This window comes from Lithobates pipiens, unplaced genomic scaffold, assembly GCF_037356315.1.
Source record: "Lithobates pipiens isolate NorthernLeopardFrog02 unplaced genomic scaffold, aLitPip1_a1.2 Scaffold_8, whole genome shotgun sequence".
Lineage (NCBI taxonomy): Eukaryota > Metazoa > Chordata > Amphibia > Anura > Ranidae > Lithobates > Lithobates pipiens.
In genome coordinates, this window is record NW_027507903.1 from 678,370,034 (window position 1) to 678,391,072 (window position 21,039).

The 21,039-nt window shown below is 45.3% G+C and overlaps 1 protein-coding gene across 1 annotated transcript in view; it reads right to left on the reverse strand.

Annotated features, from left to right (window-relative positions):
- LOC143962034 (protein mono-ADP-ribosyltransferase PARP14-like) overlaps positions 1-21,039 on the reverse strand; it is a 109,683-nt gene that overhangs the window by 78,266 nt on the left and 10,378 nt on the right. Inside the window, exons 2-4 of the mRNA XM_077471376.1 lie at positions 8,595-10,741; positions 4,084-4,320; positions 3,683-3,904 (exon numbers count right to left, since the gene is read on the reverse strand). Coding sequence (XP_077327502.1) covers positions 3,683-3,904; positions 4,084-4,320; positions 8,595-10,741 — 2,606 coding nt within the window. The remainder of the gene's footprint in view (positions 1-3,682; positions 3,905-4,083; positions 4,321-8,594; positions 10,742-21,039) is intronic.

Below are 21,039 nucleotides of genomic sequence, written 5' to 3' on the forward strand. Positions count from 1 at the left end.
ATGTTGATCACACATACTCACCACCAATTCAAAAACAGTGTTCACATTACTCCGATTTTTCCTTCTTTCATACTATGTTGACGATTATATTATGGCATCTACATGGCTGCGTAGTCTCTTTGTATGGTGATACCACTAAGGTGTTATGTTTTTCCTACACATAAACTGGACCTTGCATGGGTCATCAACTTTTTAATGACAACACCGTTGGCTGAGCGGCACCCTACTACAAGGCATCAAAGGTACAGGTGCAGGATGGATTTTTCTAAAGTATTTAAACCACACAGGTAGCCTCCATTGCTGCTGTCAGGTTGCTCCTCCATGAGGAGAGTTCAAAGCCAGTTCTAATATACACCTGAGGCATTCGTTTTTTTTTCTTTTCTTTTATATGACTTTTTTCATAAACAATTAAAATCTTTTGTTTATCTGATTTTGGTCTGGCACTCCTTTTTTTTTTTTATTACAAAGGAAACTCAGTCATGTTTATCTAAATCCACCATGGTTTAAAGAATGACCTGTTCCACATAGATCCCTGTAGATCTTTGATTGATGTTGGTCTGCCCGTCCCCTGGCCCACTTTCTCAGATTTGAGGAGCTACCAACATTCAGCATGTTGTTCCTCAAGCTCTTCTTCTGGGCTTCCCAATGACCTTAGCCTCCTGCTGGCTCCCCGCTGGCCACAGTTGCCTGCTACATCTCAACCGGACACCTTCATAACCATGCTCAGTATAAGTATAGACCCATGCTTATCCCAAGCATGTGTAGGGATCTTGCTGTCATCTACTGTATGTAAGTGGCTCTGCTGCTTAATCTTACAAGAGATTGTGTATGCTTATTACTTCCTGTCTGTGTGTGTCTGGGTTAGACAGCCCAGAACAAGGACGTGGAGAGAGAAAGTGAAGGTCTCAGCCATCTGTCCTGTTCAGGCTGCTAAATCCAGGCCAGAAGGGGCTATTTTGCAAGCATTCCTATGTTCTAATAGTTTAACCGCTTACCACGATGTATGTCGGCAAAATGGAACAGACAGGCAAATTGGGGTACAGGTACATCCATTTAAAATTGCTGTCATGCCATCGCGTGCGCGCCGCTGGCAGCACGTGCATGTGCCGGTCGGGACCCCCGTGAGTCCGACCGCGTGTCCCGTGGACTCGATCGCCATGGGGATACCCGCGATCGTCTCACGGGGAGGGCAGTGTAGGCGTTAAGTGTGTCCTAGGGGCATGTTTATAACTGTGGGGGGCGTGGCTGTGTTTTACTGATCACTGATCTCTACTCCAATCACAGGGAGCAGAGATCATTGTCACTTGTTACTAGGCAGAACGGGGAGATGCTGTTTACATCGGCATTAGGCTTGTGCAATTCGTTTCGTAACGTTTTGCATCTTTTGGACATTCGGATGCATCCGAATATCCGAATAAAAAAATAACGAATAACAACGAACACGAAAGAAATATAACGAATGAATTCAAATGAATTCGGTAAATCCTTTAAAGATCTAATGAAACAAAAGGTCAGCTCAAAGTAAATCTTATAGTCCAATCAGCTGATTAATTTTGTGCCAGAGGATGGATTACTGGCAAAGTACATTCTTGAGAACTGAGTGAGAAGGGTGTTGTATTGTATTTGAGCCGAGGAGAAGAGACGTTGTCATTGTGTGTGTTAAAAGATTCAATAAACAAACGACTTTCCAAACTACGAATCATTATCACGAATGTCTATACATACATAAATAGTGAATTTTAACGAATACGAATGAATGAATTTGACACTCTACGAATAATAACAAATTATCCGAAAACGTATTAACGTAACATAAGGAATATAACAGAACAAAATGATGTATTTTACGAATGACAACGAACCGAAACGTTCTGCCTAGCAACAAGTGACAATGATCTCTGCTCCCTGTGATTGGAGTAGAGATCAGTGATCAGTAAAACACAGCCACGCCCCCCACAGTTAGAAACATGCCCCTAGGACACACTTAACCCCTACACTGTCACCTCCTGGTTAACCCCTTCACTGCCAGTGTAATTTACACAGGAATCAGTGCATTTGTATAGCAGTGATTGCTGTATAAATGACAATGGTCCCAAAAATGTGTCAAAAATGTCCGATGTGTCCGCCATAATGTTGCAGTCACAATAAAAAATCGCTGGTCGCTGCCATTACTAGTAAAAAAAAATTATTAATAAAAATTCCACAAAACTATCCCCTATTTTGTAAACGCTATAACTTTTACGCCAACCAATCAATAATCACTTATTGAGATTTTTTACCAAAAATATGTAGAAGAATACGTAGAGGCCTAAACTGAGGAAAAAAAAAATGTTTTTTTAATATATTTTTGGGGGATATTTATTATAGCAAAAAGTAAAAAATTATGCGTTTTTTTCAAAATTGTCGCTCTTTTTATGTTTATAGCGCAAAAAAGAAAAACCGCAGGGGTGATCAAATACCACCAAAAGAAAGCTCTATTTGTGAGAAAAAAAGGACGTCAGTTTCTGGGTCTCCCTTACAGGCGAGACAGCACCGGATCATCCCCAGATCAATAGGGTCCAAAGATTACATCGGGCCTATCCCCTCAGTTGCGCAGCCTCACGCCAGGAGGGCTCTGAGGCTGGGGCAGCGGGTCCCAAGCACAGCTTAGGGAAAAGCCAAACAGGCCAAACCCAAAGAACCAGAACACCCAAAAAAATGGTGTTGGTACCTTAAATACCACCTCCCAGAATGCACAGTGGGATAGACACTCCCACTAGGCTATTTCTGAGCAATAGGTGGCATTCAATACTTCCAGCCGAACTGCGCTTCTACACCTACCAGCGGAGACAGCGACACCTATGGTCAGAGAGAAACCAGTGCAACCCAGCTGAACTGGTACAGAAACCAGAACTTTAGAATAATTAGCCTGAAGCCCAACTGTGGCTTCAGGCAACTTAATTTTTAAAAAATAATAGCACCTGCTCATCAGGAGCCAGCGCTACCTGTGAATAACTATATATATCAGGCTATATATGCACAGTTTCACTAGGACTCCTATCGAGCTTTGCTGATAATTGTACATTATTTGTACTTTGGCTGTATGTACTGTTATTAATCTCTTCTTATGTAAAGATTGTAATATTTCTATACTGGTGTACATCTACATTATATACTCATTGTTAATGTTAAATGTTTGGGGAGGGTAATGTCTCATAACCTTCTACGAGAGAAGTCTACACATGTTTAAATTTACTTACAGTTGACTGATCTCCAACAGAAGCAGCAAGTCAGTCAAAAGTAAGTTGACTTGCACATACTTCTTTACTTAGGTCTTTACTTTTAAAGGAATTTATTAGACCCCCTTGGAATTTTCCTTCCTTCACATTCTATGTTTCTATATTCTGTGTTTCATTAGGACAACTCTGTGCCAGCTACCAGTGCCGGGACAAGGTCATCCAGCGCCCAGGGCAAAGATGCCAAACTACGCCCTACTTTCCCTTAGGGTTAGGGTCAGGGTGCCCCCTACCCCTGCAATAAACCATTGGCGCGAGGGGCAGCCGCCCCTCCTGCCCACCCCTTGTCCCGGCCCTGCCAGCTACCGTAGATAGCGGAAGCATATACACTGAGATAGTCATGTGGGATCATGAAACATCCAGATTCACGCCATACTAGTAACAAAAATCACCTTCTTTGATATTACCTTGATTGTGTCACCATCACTAGGGTGAAGGACCAGGTGAACTTCCTGAAGGTTCTGCCTGGTTTTGCTGGAGCTAAACTGGAAGATTTCATCAAACATCACAGAGGCCACCAAAGCCTTTGGAAAGCCGAGACCCCCGGTTCCGATAGCTGGGAGCGATATTGACTTCCTTTGGTTCTGCTCTGTCATTGTCAAGCAGTTTTTAATGATTCCCCCAAGTATCTGAAACAGAGAAGACCTTTTATTTGAACAATGAAGACTATCATGGGGAACACAATCAATCTTTGTCTTCTTCATGTCATAAAGAACCCAAAATACACTAAGATGCTGTCATATCATAGTTCATTTTTTCACAATGGTATTTTTGTTATCTGTACTACACAATGTAGACCTGCAGTTACCTTTTCTGAAGCTTCTTGTCTTTTGTCCCAGGCAGGAGCCACTACATGAAGCACCTCTTGACAGTTAAGGTTGCAACCGCTGGTGTTAAAGATGGACCCTGGATATACTTGGGCACCAGAACTGACATTTCTCAGAAGCTGCTGTAAATTGGGTCCAGCCCGAGACAGCAAGGCTTTGGATATTAAATAAACGTTCATATTCAGCGATGATGGCACACTGTTAACAATGACGTCCGTCTGCCATGGGAACCAATCACATGAGTTATCAAATAAAATGTGAAAAGCAACCTTCTACATAACAGATAACAATTACATGCAGTATATCTGAAGCTTGGCAGAAATATAGATGTAGTTATATGGTTAGTGAGGTCACGAAAGACTTGCATCCATCTGGTTCAACCTCTAACATTCTCTGTTGCCCAGAAGAAGGTAACGCAACCCCCTCCTCCAACACCTTCACAACTATGGCTAGCCTTTGATCCTTCGAGACAGTCAGGTCTATTACCTTTATACGTTTTGAATACAACATTCTATGGTAGGTCATTCCATATTTTGAAACTTTAATATTGTTTATGATTTGCCTTCCCTGGCTCCCCCCTCTATCCAACGTAGGTTGATCATGGCTGGTGGGAGGCGGGCAGGGTGCTTCCTGAAGACATCTCAGAAAGGTTTGATTGACAGCAGCAGGACAAACGACTCCCACTGCTATCAATCGGCCCTGTAAGGAGGGGAATAGCAGAGAGAGCCACTGCTCTCGGGCACAACACCTGTAGACAGTTAATGGTTAATGCTGCCCCAGCAGGAAGTTAGGGGTTAACTACACTCCCAGGTTTTTGCTTGGGTACCTCTGGACTCAACCAATATTGCACTTTTGCTTGAACGGGTATGCTGGCGCAGTTACAAGCCTGTAGTAAGGAACTAGGGATGTTAGGGAATGTTTGCACTTTATCTTGGACTGTCGATTTTCATTGTCATCATGTTAACTAATTTGTCAGTAAAGCTTTTTGAAACTTTTTGTCTGGTCTGAAGTTACATAAGTGGTGCGATGCAAGTAACTGGCATAGTCTGCAGTCGGGCCACTAAACACACTGAGGTATGAAGACATCAATACACTGAGTTAATACAGTGTGAAGATACAGTGGTTACCAAGGGAAACAAAGGTTTAACAAGCAGCCTGTTGTGTGGCAGGTGAGATAGCTTCTTGCAGCGAGGGAGATGTTCTCGGCACTCCTTCACCTGTGATCCATCTCCTATAGCAACAGGAGCAGATCTGCACCACTGGGGGGGCCCTCAACCTGTACACAGGCTTGGAAGAGAAAGAGTCAAGTCAACTGCATGGCAGGACCCCATACATTATTGGGAGTGAGGTAGCAGTGATAAGCTGGACAGGTGGAGAGGACATTGGTTTTGTGTGTCCTTCTTAAATGCACAAGTAACTGTGTTGGTATATATGATATCAAGAGAGTTTACTACAGTTAATTTATGGTAGGTCATCTGCGTGGCTCGAATAAAGGTACTCAATGTGAATGGCAGTGATCTAGTGCCTAGTATAGCCCAGAAGAACCCACCCCGGTGTAGGCCTCTCATGTGACCCTTGCTTGGCACCCAATGAGGAAGGAAACATGGAGGACGTGATGACCAACCGCAGCCACCTACCCTACACGCTGGATCGAGATCAAGCTCAGGTAAGTATAAGGAGAGCTGGCATCAGCAAGTGAGAATAAATTCAAAATTCTAAAATTATCACTGAGTAAAGGGCACACATACCCATTAGGGATCTCAAAGGTGGATTTTCCCTCACTTTGGGGGTGATTTACACTGACCTCCAGTCAGTTTTCTGAAATGGAAAGTCATGGGTATTCTCTCCGATGGGGCATGTATTCAGGTTCCCTCCATACCTCCCGAGACCCAGTCTATATGGACAGTATGGCAACTTGCTGACTCAACTTTTGACATCTACTATGTTCTTTTGTTATCCTCAAAAATAGCAATAAAAATATTAAGCACAAAATAAAGGAGTGGAAGATTCAAGGGAAATATCAACTCACCAAGAAGATTCAGACGTAGAAACCAATTTAGCTTGTAATTACAGACCATGTTTATTTCTGGGTGCTTTTTATGTGGCCTTTACCATGGCAGCCTCCTCTGAACTTGCTTACCCAGTGGATGAAATGGAGGTTGACTTTTCAGGTTCTCCCCTCACCTCTTTTTCTGTCCCTCTCCTCTTTAAAGCTCCCCACATGTGTCTTTTTTCCCCCAGTTCCTCTGTGGATTGCTGTGATTTATCGGCCTCTGGGACCAGTGTCACCCTTGTTTGATGATTTTTCTGCCTGGCTACCCCACTTTCTCTGCTCTTGAATGCTATCACTATTCTGTGTGACTTCAACGTTTTGTTAATGCCAACACCCTGGCTACATCTCAACTTGTAAGCAAGGGTTAGCACACCCTTTTATTGAGGCCCATTCCCTGGGTGTAGTGGATGGGAGGCATATGTACCCCTTTATAAGCTGGTGTGGGTGAAGTCTTTGGAAAAAGAAGGCTGATGGGAACAGGCTACCCTTGATGTAAGCCTGCAGGCTGGAAAGCAGAGGGCCCTTAGGGGTTGGGCTGTAAGTGACTCTGGACAAGAACCCCCTGCAAGGGTACTCACATTAAGGAGAGTGAGGGAGATGGCTGGATATGTATGCCCAAAGCTGAGTGAACTGATCTTTTTAAAACATTAAAAGGCTACTGGTGCGGACATTCATATATTCTGAAATGGGCTTCAGGCAAGGAAAATGTGACGGAATTCCTTCACTTTGCAGGTGTGTCTAACCATCGGAGCTGCCACCTCATTGATAGCAACCCTCTCAATCCATTTCATTCTGGATTTAGCCTACAACACATGACAGAACCTGCCTTCCTAAAATACCTACTAACTGTTAAAACCAATGGGTACTACTCCATACTTATACTACAATTTTTTTTTTTGCTGCCTTTGATACAGTTGACCACCTGCTCTTTCTTTAAAAAAATTATGCAATGTTGGCCTCCAAGTCTCTGCTCTTTGCTGGGTTCCTTCTACCTAACTTAGAGCACTTTTAGTGTCACTTACAACCCTACCTCTTTCTCTCTTCCTTCTCTTACTGTAGGGGTTCCCCAAGGCTCTATCCTTAAACCCCTCTGACTCTCTATTTATACCTACTCCCTGGGTCATTTGATAGTCTCCCACAGCTTCCAATTCCATCTCAATGCTGACAACACCCAAAACTATCTCTCTACCCCTAACCTTACCACTTCAATCCCCTCACACATCAATAATTTACTAACTGACATATCAGTATAGATAAGATGTCATTACCTCAAACTCAGTCTTTCCAAAACTGAACTCATAATATTTCTCCCCCGTGTTCCCCCCTCCGACTTTTCTATCAAACACAACAGCACAACCATCAATCTATCCCCTAATACCATGGTGCTAGATGTAGTCCCAAACATTACCTTCTTTTTGCCCTACAGCCAACTCTTGCTGCCTTCAATGCTGTATCATCTCCAAAATAACCCCCCCCCCCCCTTTATAACCAATGACACAACCAAGGTACTGATTTACTGCCCTGCTATCTCTAATCTTGACTATTGTAACTCCCTAGTTGGCGTATCTTAAGACAGGTAATCCCCTTTCAGTCCATCATGAATGTTGCTGCCAGAGTCATCCATCTAACCAACCATTTAGTGTCCGCCACCTCTTCCTGCCAATCCCACTGTGGCATAGTAAGCCCTTGTACACACAGTCGGAGATTCCGACGGAATGTGTCTTATCGGACCGTTTTGTCGGATAATCCGACTGTGTGTGGTATGCATCGGGTTGTTTCCGTCGGACCCAATTTTCCAACTTGTTGGAAATATTTTCCGACAAACTGGTCCGATCGGACATACTCCGATCATGTGTAGAGAATTTCGATCAGACAAAGTGCAAAGCATGCTCAGATCAAATTCCTACACCAAAGCTATTGGCTACTAGTGTGAACGTAGTCCCGTCGTAACGAAATAACGTCATCACATTCCGAACGATCAGATTTTCCGACAACTTGGTCCGACCGTGTGTATGCAATAGTTTCGGACACAATCCGTTGGACAAAATCCGACGGATTTGGTTGTCGGAATCTCCGACCGTGTGTACAAGGGCTAAGAACTTTGAAGTGTTAGATAGCTCAGCCCTTAGTTAGATGCTGCCTTCCTCACCATGTAGGCAAAGTTTCTTTGATGTAGAGAAAAGAAGATTTAGGACAGGAATGTAAAAAGGAAAGGAAGGCCAGAAAAACATCCCATGTAAGCCGGAATACATTACATTGAATTCTACTTCTAGTTCTTCTCGATGACTTAAAACCTATGGATCTTGCCAAGTCAAAAAGTTCCCATACTGTCCATACAGACTGGGGCTCAGATGGTCTGTCTTTTGCATAAATAGACGTTTGAGGCAGAACACTTTTAAAAATAAAAAAACATTAGATAATGCTGATGTCATTTAATACCGTACAGTCTTCAATTTTCTTCTGAAGCAGTTTGATGACAATCCCTTCCTTGGTGATCACTGCATTCTCATTGCCTGCTATCACTTGCACCTGGGGCTTCTCATCATCCTTTACTTTAATGTCATGTTGGATCTCTGGTGCTTTAGATGGAACAGCATTAGGTTGGTTACCAAATTTGGCTTTAGTAACTTCACAGAATGCTTTCACGGTTTTCTCACTCATGTCCACCAGATGTATTCTCTGCAGAGTGGTCTGTTGGCTCTCCACATAGACCTGTACAGCTTCCATTATATTCTCAATGCATGACTTTAGTGGGAAAGCAAAAATGCCAGAGCTGACTGCTGGGATTGCTATTGAACAATGGTTGTTCTTCGATGCCAGTTGCAAGCTAGTGGTGATCGCCTTCTGCAAAAGAATCTCACAACCTGAATGTGAGCTCGCGGACCACCGGGGACCAACCGTATGGATGACCTGTTTGCACGGCAAGTTACCAGCATCAGTGATTACTGAGTCTCCAGGGGACAGGCTACCATTCGTCTTGATGATCTTATCACAGTCCTCTTGAAGTTTACATCCAGCTGCAATCAGAAGAGCTTTTGCCAAGCCACCATTGAGTTGTAGTTTTTCATTGGCTGCATTGACAATGACGTCTACTTTGTGATGGCACAGGTCATCTTTGTATATAGCGATGGTCAACCCTTTTGGAAGCTTGACTTGGAAACTGGGGTCACCCAGTACAGAGTCTTTTCTACAAGTCTCCTCTAAATGTATTGTACAGTTAAATTTTTGCTTTGTAACTGCCTCTAGAACCTTTTCATTGGTCATACAAAATTTTTTGGCTCCTGGTTTATCAATGCACAGGGTATCACAATGAAGTGAGGAAAGAAAGCTCTTGATGAGCAATGCTGCCTCTTCAACATGAACCCTTGGGCCTGACAAGCACATCCTGTCCCCGTTCTCCATCAAATCTACTTTTTTATGTATCTTCTGCCGAATGTCCATACTTCTGTCCTGAAGGAATTTCATCATTATCCTTGACCCCACTGTATCATCTATTCGTATCCTGGTGTTATTCCTTAGAAATTCACTAACTTTTTGGTGGCACTTTTGTACATTTGATGTTAGGCCAGTGATGACCACAACATTCACGCCCATAGAAGGAAATTCCAGTGTTTGAACTCTGCTTTTCTCTGAATTCAACTGTGAGAATAAACTTTTCCATTCAGGACTTTCAAGGAGTCCCTTCTCTTCAACAATGATACGTCTACACATTAATTCTTCTTTAATTTGCTCTTCAGCTTTTTTCAAGGCTTCCTCTGAGTAAGCAATCAGTTTAACAGCATTGTCATCAATTTGCAGCAGGGCATTAATGCTGTGGGGTACAAAGAGGCGACTGCTCAGCTTTCCATCGAACGACATCAGGAACTGGACAAGGTTGTGATTCAGCCGGAGGGATCTCGTTTTCATTTGTTGCTGTATGTTGTCTATCTTACATTTGGCAATGAGAACCTCAGATCTCAGCCCTGATATCTGAATCTCCTTTGCTTCTGCATTATAATCAATCTTCAGGTCCGGGACCTTCTCCACCATCTTCTTCTCTAGGCCACTCCTATACATAACCTGATAGTGGGCCGGGGACATGGGTACCACCACAGTCAAACATTGATTCTTTTTTTGAATTGCTCTTGTATTTTTTTTTAACAGGTTTCTAAAAGTTGGGTTCATCTCAGTTACTTTCCTGGATTTCCCAACCAGGTAGACCTTCCCTGCAGCCAAGTCAGCTTTGACCTGTACTCCAGTATACATGGAACTGTTCACTGTTCCTTTGATGGCCTCCCAGACCGACTGGCTGATTTTGTACTGTACAATTTTGTACTTTGTGACAAGCTTTTTCACGGTTTTCTGAGCAGAAGGCATTCTGACTGGTAATATGAGTTTCAAGACAGGATAACGGCAGTCTCTTCCTGACCATATGGCCTCACATTGTTGACTTATCTCCTTCATCTTTTCATCATTTAGCATAGTTTTCAAACAAAATGGTCTCAAAGTGAACATTTCTACACAAGCCCCTCGGTTCACGTGCTGTGTTGCAGGGAATGATTTCTTCGTCTTGGATAACTCATCCTCCTTCCGAAATCTTTTCACAACTGAATAAGAAACAAAGGTAGAAGTTCAGGATGATGACACATTGAGAACACCTCATTAAATTACATATTTAGCTATAGAATAGGGAAGGGTTAAAACATCTGTTCCCTTCACTTCTTGTCCTGAAGATGCAACAGAAAGTGAAAGGAAATCTCTACAAAGTGAGGGGCATTCTCTTAGAAAAATGTCATCAGAACAGATGTCCTTGTTGGAAGAGTTTGCCTCTCATCTGGCTCTAGTGACCTCCCACCCAGTACAGACATTGCCGATTCTTCCACTAATGTCGCGTACACCCGAGCGAATTGTCCGGCGTACTTAGTCCGGCAAACAATCCGGCGGATAGTCCAGCGGACTTTCTACCGAACGGACTTGGCCACACACAGACACACAGAAAGTCCGGCGTTTGCTAGCGCGATGACGTACAGCGCGTACGATGGGACTAGAAAAGGAAGTTGAATAGCCAGTAGCCAATAGCTTCCTTTTTCGTACTTGCTTCTGAGCATGCGTCATTCTTAGTCCGCCGGACTAGCATACTCACGAACGTATTGTCCGCTGAAACCCAAGTCTGGCGGAAAGATTGGACTGCAAAACTACTTTCTAAGACCACCGGACTTTATGCTGGAAAAGTCCGCTGAAGCCCACACACGATCGAATTGTCCGCTGAAATGCATTTCGGCGGACTAAGTACGCCAGACAATTCGCTCGTATGTACGCGGCATAACTCAAATTGTATAGTGAAAGTAATTACATATATTGTATATTGAATTAATTGATAACCAGGCAAACATAAGGTGATCTGGACATGGTACAGATATTAACTGACATACCAGGTATTTGCAGTCAAAAATGCAGGGAAAGGTTTGAAATTCAGCCTCCAGATCTGCATAAACAGTAACAACCCCACCTAAAGTTTCAGGAAGCAAGCTGGAGGAGAGTTGCCCAGAGACCTGGCATAATGGGCAATATCCAACATGGCTGCTCCCGTGTGCCAGAAATGCATGCACAGGAAACTGCAGATGTTTTTGAAGAGAACGGGTGCAAGCACGTGCACCATGGCGCACACGTGTGAGAGCTGTCGCCACCACAGAATGCACTCGATTTTGGTGCCCTCTGGCCTTTAAAAGAGTGAATGTTGCATGTGGACATCACTGACTGGTCTTCAGCTTCCTGCCTCCTGTTATCCTGTGCATCTGAAACTTCTAGACTACCCGTTACTGACCCAGCTTGCTCTTGGATTCCTCTTGTCTTTCTCCTGGTTCTGACCTTGGCTTGTTCATGGATCTGCTCTTGTGTCCTGCTCTGTGTATGGCCCCGGCTTATCTGACCACGTCTCTGATCTTCTGTCTGCTTACCACCAGCTCTTGACCTTAGCTACTACTCATAACTATGCTTCCTGTCTTCTCCTGCAGTCCACCCAAAGTGCCAACCTGCTGTGACCACCGCCTTGCACTTCCCTGCTGTGACCAGCCTCATATGCTAGGCCTAAGTTTATTGAATAGGCACACACCATATGTAAATTGATGGAGCTAAGGGGAAATACAGGATGATAAATGAGAGGAGCAATCTCTAATATGGCTTTTCTGTCAGCTATCATTGGGGCCCTTTAAAAAGTAGTGTTCCACCTGATAAAACTCCCTTTATGAATCTGCAGGCATTGTTGTAAATGCTGGCGTCTTTTAGTATAATACTTGTGGCAGCAGTCAACTCTGGTGGCAGTTCAATCCTCACACAGTTCAGGCTTAGGCATGGTGTAGGGTGGTCTCAATAGCAAGGCACTGATTTAAATCAAGCGCTGTCCAATTTTTAGTGCATGGATGTCCTGCTCTCGGCTGCTCTATATATATATGCAAGCTGAAAAAACTACGGGCTCGCTGCCCTCTCACCGACTCCTGGAAAGTTGCAGTAGTTTTCTATGAAGGGCCCCATTCAGCTCCACTTTGATGAAAATGGCCTCCAGTGGTCTATAGCAATAAGCCTGGTGGATAATTGGGTCCCCTGGGGGCAGTGTGGAAGGAAGCTATGATGCAGGCTAGACTGCCGAATGTCTTGTGCTCCCGCTTGGTGCTGGTACTGAACCTGGCCGGCTTAGCCTCCCAGCAAATAAGGATACAACAGATGAGTCTACCTGGACTGCTGCACAGCCAAAAGAGCAGGGCTTTTCCTGGGCAATACTATTTAAGTCCCCCTTTCCTCCTCCAGCGCCCAAGGGAATGCTGGTATATGTGGAACCAAAAGTAATTTGCTCCTTTACATGGCTGTCAGTATGGACAACACCTCCCAAGATTCCAAGTTGTCTGCATTAAGGTCTGAGGGCTCACTTGACTCTGGATCTCCCCCTCCTGGCTGGAGGATAATAGTGCAGCACAACATCAACATTTCAGTGAATAAAAAACAAAACAAATGAAACATTATACTAAGGGGATTTAGTAGGATACTCCAGAAATAAAACCATTCCCAACTGAGGACATCTAACTGATCTCTTAGTTAAGCACCCATGAAGTCCTTGCTGAAATGAAAGCAGACCTCTCCTCAGTAGTAGCAACAAATAGTTTTGGGAGTGAGCTTAGCTAGCTCACTCCCGAAACTTAGCTAAGTCCCTTAGTAGTAGTAGTAGTAGCAGGTCAAAAGCTCCTCAGGTACAAGCCAGTGTCAGCAAATTGTGGCAGTCCATAAGCAACAGAAACTGAGCAAAGTCCTTTGCAGTAGCAAAAGTTGGACAAGCTCTTCAGGACACTAGCCTGTTTTCCCTTGTTGAAAGGGGTTAAAAGCACAAGTCTACGGATCCTTTAGGTAGTCTGTAATCACAAAATGCCCAGGGACAGCTGGTAGCCTCCTCCCAACTTCCAAGCGACCCTCTATACCACAGGGACGTGCAGGGCCTCTCCTGCCATTAACATTTAAAAAAAAAAAAAAAAATCAAGCTTCGAGCTTGGTGACCTGGGGTCACAGAGACCCCAAATTTGGGGGGTATGTACCCTAAGTCCTACCCCACTTTGGGCTGCTATGACCTATGGTTCCAGAGATACGGGGATCCCTGCGCAGCCTGTTAGGAGCTTCATACAGAGCGGCCGGTTTAAATACAAGCCGGCACACTCTGTTTGCAGCAGACTTAGAGGATGAGCTCACAGTGCCTCTCCTCACTTCTTGTCAGAGCCACCGAGCTCAATGGACAGCTTGGAGCCTTGGACCAATGGTAAAGTACCATTGGTCCCAAGCTGTCCAATAAAAATGCTGCAGTGGAGGCACGCCTCTCACTGCAGTGTCATAGAAGACAATGCTCCCTTCCAGCCCTCTTAACTAGAAGGAAACAACATGTGTTTATGTTTATAAGATTTACCCACAATCCCACGTTTTTTCTCACACAGTTAAGAGGGGGGGAAACTGTTTCTGTTGAAAAGGTACTGTTATATTCAAGCCAAATCATATATTTATATGCTATATGTTATAACATAATCACTTATTATTTATCTCTTTACTGTGAAATTACTGGTTGGAAGTTATAACTTCAAACTTCCGTACTTTGTCCATTAAGCCCCCTGCTTGAGCACAGATTTAAAAAAAATATAGTACATTACCTTAAAAACAATATATAATAATAATTTGTATATTACTTGCTTATGGAAATTAACCCCTTGCCACCCAGGCCAATTCTGACACTTTTCTCCTACATGTAAAAATCATCATCATAATTGCTCAGAACCCCCAAACATTATATATATATATTGTTTTAGCAGACACCCTAGGGGATAAAATGGTGCTCGTTGCAACTTTTTTATGCCACACGGTATTTTGTTAAACACTTTTTGGGGGGGGGGTAAAACAGTTTCATTAATAAAAAATAAAAAAACACTAACGCTAGTCCCGATTTTTTTGTATGCAGTGAAAGATGATATTGCGCCAAGTAAATAGATACCTAACATGTCACGTTTTAAAATTGCGCACACTTGTGGAATGAGGCAAAACTTCAGTACTTATAAATCTGCATAGGTGACGCTTTACATTTTTTTTTTTTTTTACAGGTTACATGTTTAGAGTTAAAGAGGAGGTCTAGTGCTAGAATTATTGCTCTTGCTCTAATGATCGTGGTGTATGTAACCTGTGTGCATCTGGCTCGGATACCAGTCAGTGCCTCACCAGCCACTCACCTCACCGCACGTCCATGCTATACCAGTGATACCAGACCAGCTCTTCAATAGACAGCCCTTTCAGCCAGAACCAGGGCCACTCTCAATAACTTCAGGCCCTCAGGTCTCCCACCTCAGGCCACATGGCAGTACACTCTCTCTCAATTCAGGAGCTCAGGTCTCCCACCTCAGGCCACATGGCAGTACACTCTCTCTCAATTCAGGAGCTCAGGTCACCCACCTGAGGCCACATGGCAGCACACTCTCTCTCAATTCAGGAGCTCAGGTCACCCACCTGAGGCCACATGGCAGCACACTCTCTCTCAATTCAGGAGCTCAGGTCGCCCACTTGAGGCCACATGGCAGCACACTCTCTCTCAATACAGGAGCTCAGGTCGTCCACTTGAAGCCACGTGGCATCACACTCTCTCTCAATTCAGGAGCTCAGGTCGCCCACTTGAGGCCATGTGGCAGCACACTCTCTCTCAATTCAGGAGCTCAGGTCGCCCACCTGAGGCCACGTGGCAGCACACTCTCTCTCAATTCAGGAGCTCAGGTCGCCCACTTGAAACCACATGGCATCACACTCTCTCTTAATTTAGGAGCTCAGGTCGCCCACTTGAGGCCACGTGGCAGCACACTCTCTCAATTCAGGAGCTCAGGTCGCCCACCTGAGGCCACATGGTAGCACACTCTCTCTCAATTCAGGAGCTCAGGTCGCCCACTTGAAACCACATGGCATCACACTCTCTCTTAATTTAGGAGCTCAGGTCGCCCACTTGAGGCCACGTGGCAGCACACTCTCTCTCAATTCAGGAGCTCAGGTCGCCTACCTGAGGCCACATGGTAGCACACTCTCTCTCAATTCAGGAGCTCAGGTCACCCACCTGAGGCCACATGGTAGCACACTCTCTCTCAATTCAGGAGCTCAGGTTGCCCACCTGAGGCCACATGGTAGCACACTCTCTCTCAATTCAGGAGCTCAGGTCACCCACCTGAGGCCACATGGTAGCACACTCTCTCTCAATTCAGGAGCTCAGGTCGCCCACCTGAGGCCACATGGCCGCACACTCTCTTTCATTTCAGGAGCTCAGGTCGCTCCCACCTGAGGCCACATGGCAGCACACTCTCTCTCAATTCAGGAGCTCAGGTCACCCACCTGAGGCCACATGGTAGCACACTCTCTCTCAATTCAGGAGCTCAGGTCGCCCACCTGAGGCCACATGGCCGCACACTCTCTTTCATTTCAGGAGCTCAGGTCGCTCCCACCTGAGGCCACATGGCAGCACACTCTCTCTCAATTCAGGAGCTCAGGTCACCCACTTGAGGCCACATGGCAGCACACTCTCTCTCAATTCAGGAGCTCAGGTCACCCACCTGAGGCCACATGGTAGCACACTCTCTCTCAATTCAGGAGCTCAGGTTGCCCACCTGAGGCCACATGGTAGCACACTCTCTCTCAATTCAGGAGCTCAGGTCACCCACCTGAGGCCACATGGTAGCACACTCTCTCTCAATTCAGGAGCTCAGGTCGCCCACCTGAGGCCACATGGCCACACACTCTCTTTCATTTCAGGAGCTCAGGTCGCTCCCACCTGAGGCCACATGGCAGCACACTCTCTCTCAATTCAGGAGCTCAGGTCACCCACTTGAGGCCACATGGCAGCACACTCTCTCTCAATTCAGGAGCTCAGGTCACCCACCTGAGGCCACATGGCAGCACACTCTCTCTCAATTCAGGAGCTCAGGTCACCCACTTGAGGTCACATGGCAGCACACTCTCTCTCAATTCAGGAGCTCAGGTCGCCCCGTTTAGGCCACATGGCAGCAAGTGCCAGGGGAGGCAACAGCCCCTCCCCTATCTGGTGCAAGTCACTAATGGGAAAGATTCAGAACTAAGTATGCTATGTGAAGAAATACCCTCTCCCTGCATCCCTTAAGCCTGACCCACACGATGATTGGCTGGAGCGGCATTAATATTCATGCTGTGTTCTGCATAGCATCTGCACTAAGTCAGAAACACTGGAAATGTTGGGATTACTGAGAATCTTATCAGTCAAGGACACTAGGAATCTTTGCGTCCATCTGGATCTCTCAGAAAGTCAAAGACTCTGGGAATCTTGGAGTCACTCAGAATCTTCTCGGAAAGTCAGGGACAGTAAGAATTTTGGGGTCAATCATAATCTTCTTGGAAAGTCAGGGGCACTAAGAATATTGGGGTAACTTAAAAGCTTTTCAAAAATTCAGGAGCATTAAGAATTTGGGGGGTCACTTAAAATCTTCACAGAAAGCTAGGGGCACTGAGAATCTTCTTGGAAAGTCAGGGACACTTAGAAACTTATGGTCCCTTGGTATCTTTTCTGAGTCTCTAGGAAAGTCAGTGACACCAAGAATCTTAGAGACACTAGGAATCTTCTTGAAAAGTCAGGGACACTGAGAATCTTGAGGTCCTTCAGGATCTCTCAGAAAGTCAGAAACACAGGGAATTTTGGGATCACTCAGAAGCTTCTCAGACGCTAAAGGACACTAGGAATCTTGGTGTCCTTCAGGATCTCTCAGAAAGTTAGAGACACTGGGAATCTTGAGGTTACTCAGAATCTTCTTGGAAAGTCAGTGACACTAAAAATATTGGGGTTACTCAGAATCTTCTCAGAAAGTTGGGGGCATTAAAAATCTTGGGGTCTGGGGGGCGTGGCCTGCTGCGGACCAGGATGGCTGCCTGAAATCCGAGCTCCACTCCACGACCTGGATAACGGCAACTCGCAGCGACGATCCTTCTCCCAGCTCATGCCACCAGAGCGGGGAAGGAACAGGGACATACCAGGGCATGTAGAGGCAGCGGTATAACCCGCCTAAGCCTCGCCGTTTGACGGACTACTCTCCGCCGGCCGCCGCCGTGCACAGGCCCCAAGATGGTGCTGATGCCTGCACCTCTCCCCACACTGTCTCCATGTCCTCACCGAGCCACCAGACAGCGGAAGACTTGTCACAGGATGCAGCCTCTGTCTCTCTGAGAGAAAACATGGACACTCTCCCTCCACCAGCAGACTCCCCAGGAGGGCTCATCACTGACAGAGGTAAGAGACTGGCTACCTACCCTGCACACTCCCCAAACAAGGAGTCACATGCCAAAAAACAGCTATGGTCTGCTGTTGTGGCCGGGACACATGGATCCCACACTACCCCCTCCCTGGCTGCCATACCTGCGTCAGATAATACTGTTTCAGAAGCAACACTAAAATTGATGCTTCTCACACTTCAGCAGGATTTACACAGGGAGCTTCAAATCTCTATCTCCCAAATGTATGACAGAATTGATTGCATAGAGGAAAGCACTGATGCTCCAGAAGAAAATCTGCAAGATTACTCTAAAGCACATAACGAAATGCTGAACATGCAGGACCATCACAAGGAAGAAATCCACCACATCAAAATGAAATTAGCTGATTTAGAAGACCGTTCTGGACGGAACAATATCAAATTCAGAGGCATACCTGAGTCGATCAAACTGAACGATTTAACCCTGTGCTTGCAACAACTCATATCAACCTTACTTCCACGTCTAAACGCACGTGACATGCTCATTGATCGAGCCCATAGAATCGCTAAACCATCACGCCTCCCAGATGACATTCCTAGGGATGTTCTGGCCCGCATACATTTCTACCAGGTCAAAGAACAAATACTCTCTGCCGCTAGAACCCTGAAAACCTTGTCAGCCCCGTATGCTAGCATTAAGCTCTTCACTGACCTATCTCCGGCCACAATGGAGATGCGCAGGGCCTTCTCTCCTGTTACCTCTATTCTCCAACAGAAAAACATAACGTAAAGTGGGGCTTTCCAACCAAATTGCTGGTCACCTATCAACAAAAGATCATCCCGATCCTCACCCTAAAATTTGGATATAAAAAGCTGACCAATTGAGGCCTCCTCCCTATTGCCCCGAGAGACACGGGTCACTCAAACTCCTCTGGCTCATCGTCTGACTCCACCAAGAACATCACAACCAAACCGGTGGAAAAAAACTTGACTCTATCAAAGCCCCTGTCCCCAGCTCACTCGAATCCAGCCTGGGCGACACACCTTTACCCCTTCCTCCCACCCCCCAGGTTAAAAGTGTGCTGAGCACAAATTTTTGTGACATTTCTCATCGTTAAAAGCTGTTTTGATACTGTTTAACTGCTTTTTCTTAACTAAACGGTCTTGAGTAGTAATAACCGTAAAGTTATTTGTTGTTACCCCCCCCCTTTTTTTTTTTTAAGTATCACTGGTAGGTGTGGTCTCTCTCCCTCTGCTCGCACCTCCTTAGCCTCCTCTCTGCCATGTTCCCTTACGATCACCTCCCTGAATGTCAAGGGTCTTAATACGCCTTTCAAACGCAACCTCCTATGGAAGGAAGTAATACACCAACATGCAGATATTCTCTATGTACAAGAGACCCACTTCTCAAAACTTAAACAACACCAGTGCAGTAACAAAAAATACCCCCACTGCTTCTTCCCCAAAAAAGAAGAGAGGTGTTATGATCGCCATAAGCGCGAATATAAAATTTACAATGCACCACTGCGAATACGATGAGGATGGCAGATTTCTATTCCTCTAAGGCCGCGTACACACGCGGGGACTGTTCGCCCAACTTTGTCCGTCAAACAGTTTCGGCAAACAGTCCGCTCAAAATTAGCATGGACGGACATGGCCACACACGACGAACGAACAGTTTGCTGAAACCGTGCGCGATGACGTGAACGGCACATACGACGGGACGAAAAATACGACGTCCTATACACTGCATTATAACTTTCGGCGTGTAAATCCTTTCTGAGCATGCGCGGAACTTAGTTTGACGAACAAGCCTACACATGGGCGGACTGTTCGCTCAAACAAGGTTTCAGCGGACAGTTTTACGGAATTTCCGAAAAACCTTGTTCGTCAAACTGTCCGCTGAACGCCCACACACGAGCGGACTGTCCGCCCAAACACTGTTCAGCGGACAAAGTTGGGCGAACAGTCCGCCCGTGTGTACGCGGCCTTAGCCACATTTGACAACCGCCCCCTCACCATAGTCAATATTTATGCCCCTAATACCACCCTCTTCTCTAAACCCGCTCCTTATAGATCCTCCCCTCTGATAATTTGCGGAGACTTTAATGAAATAATTGACCACACACTGGATACAACCAGTCCTTCAAGAAGCAGACCCTCAGCACTATCCTCCCTCCTTAAATGCGAGGACCTATATGACTCATGGAGATGCATGCATGATTTAGAGAGAGACTACACCTTTTTCTCCCCACCGCACCAGTCTTACTCTCGGATCGACCTATTTATCACGGACAAACACCTGCTACAATCTATTACGGCCTCCCACATAGGTACAATATCCTGGTCTGACCAGGCTCCGGTCACAATTAAACTAGCCTCCCAATCCCAAACTCCTAGACATACGGTCTGGAGATTAAACACCTCTCTCCTTAACCATCCCAACCTTGAATCCCAAATACGATCCGAGATTGAGACTTATTTTTAACAAAATGTAAATTCTGTATCTGATCACGCCATTATATGGAATGCTCATAAAGTTTGCCTACGGGGTCTTTTTATTAAACTCGGGTCCCAGGCAAAGAAAAAACACTCTTTCACCACAGAATCCCTTCCAAAGCAGATCTGATCACTAGAATTCATCAACAAGAAATCCCCCTCGAATGCTATCTCCTCGGAACTTAAAACCCTTAGGCTCCAGCTCAGCGACCACCTTCTCAAAAACTTTGACTATTACATTAAAAGACTTTGGCTTCAAACTTACACAGCAGCCAACAAACCAGGGGGCCTACATGGCCAGACAATTCAAGAAGCAATTCGCCAACAAAAACATTGCACATCTCACTAACTCCCAAGGTAAACGCCTGACTAACCCGCTGGACATCGCAAATGAATTTGGCAATTTTTACACAAAATTATACAACCTATACACTCCCCACCCAACCGGACATTGCCAACTTCTTATCCTCCATCTCACTTCCCTCCATCTCCCCAGAACAACTTGACTGCCTAGAAACTCCCTTTACGCACGCTGAGATCCACAAATTGATCCAAAACTTACCACTACATAAAGCCCCGGGCCCTGACGGACTCCCCAACAAATACTATACAGTGGTGTGAAAAAGTGTTTGCCCCCT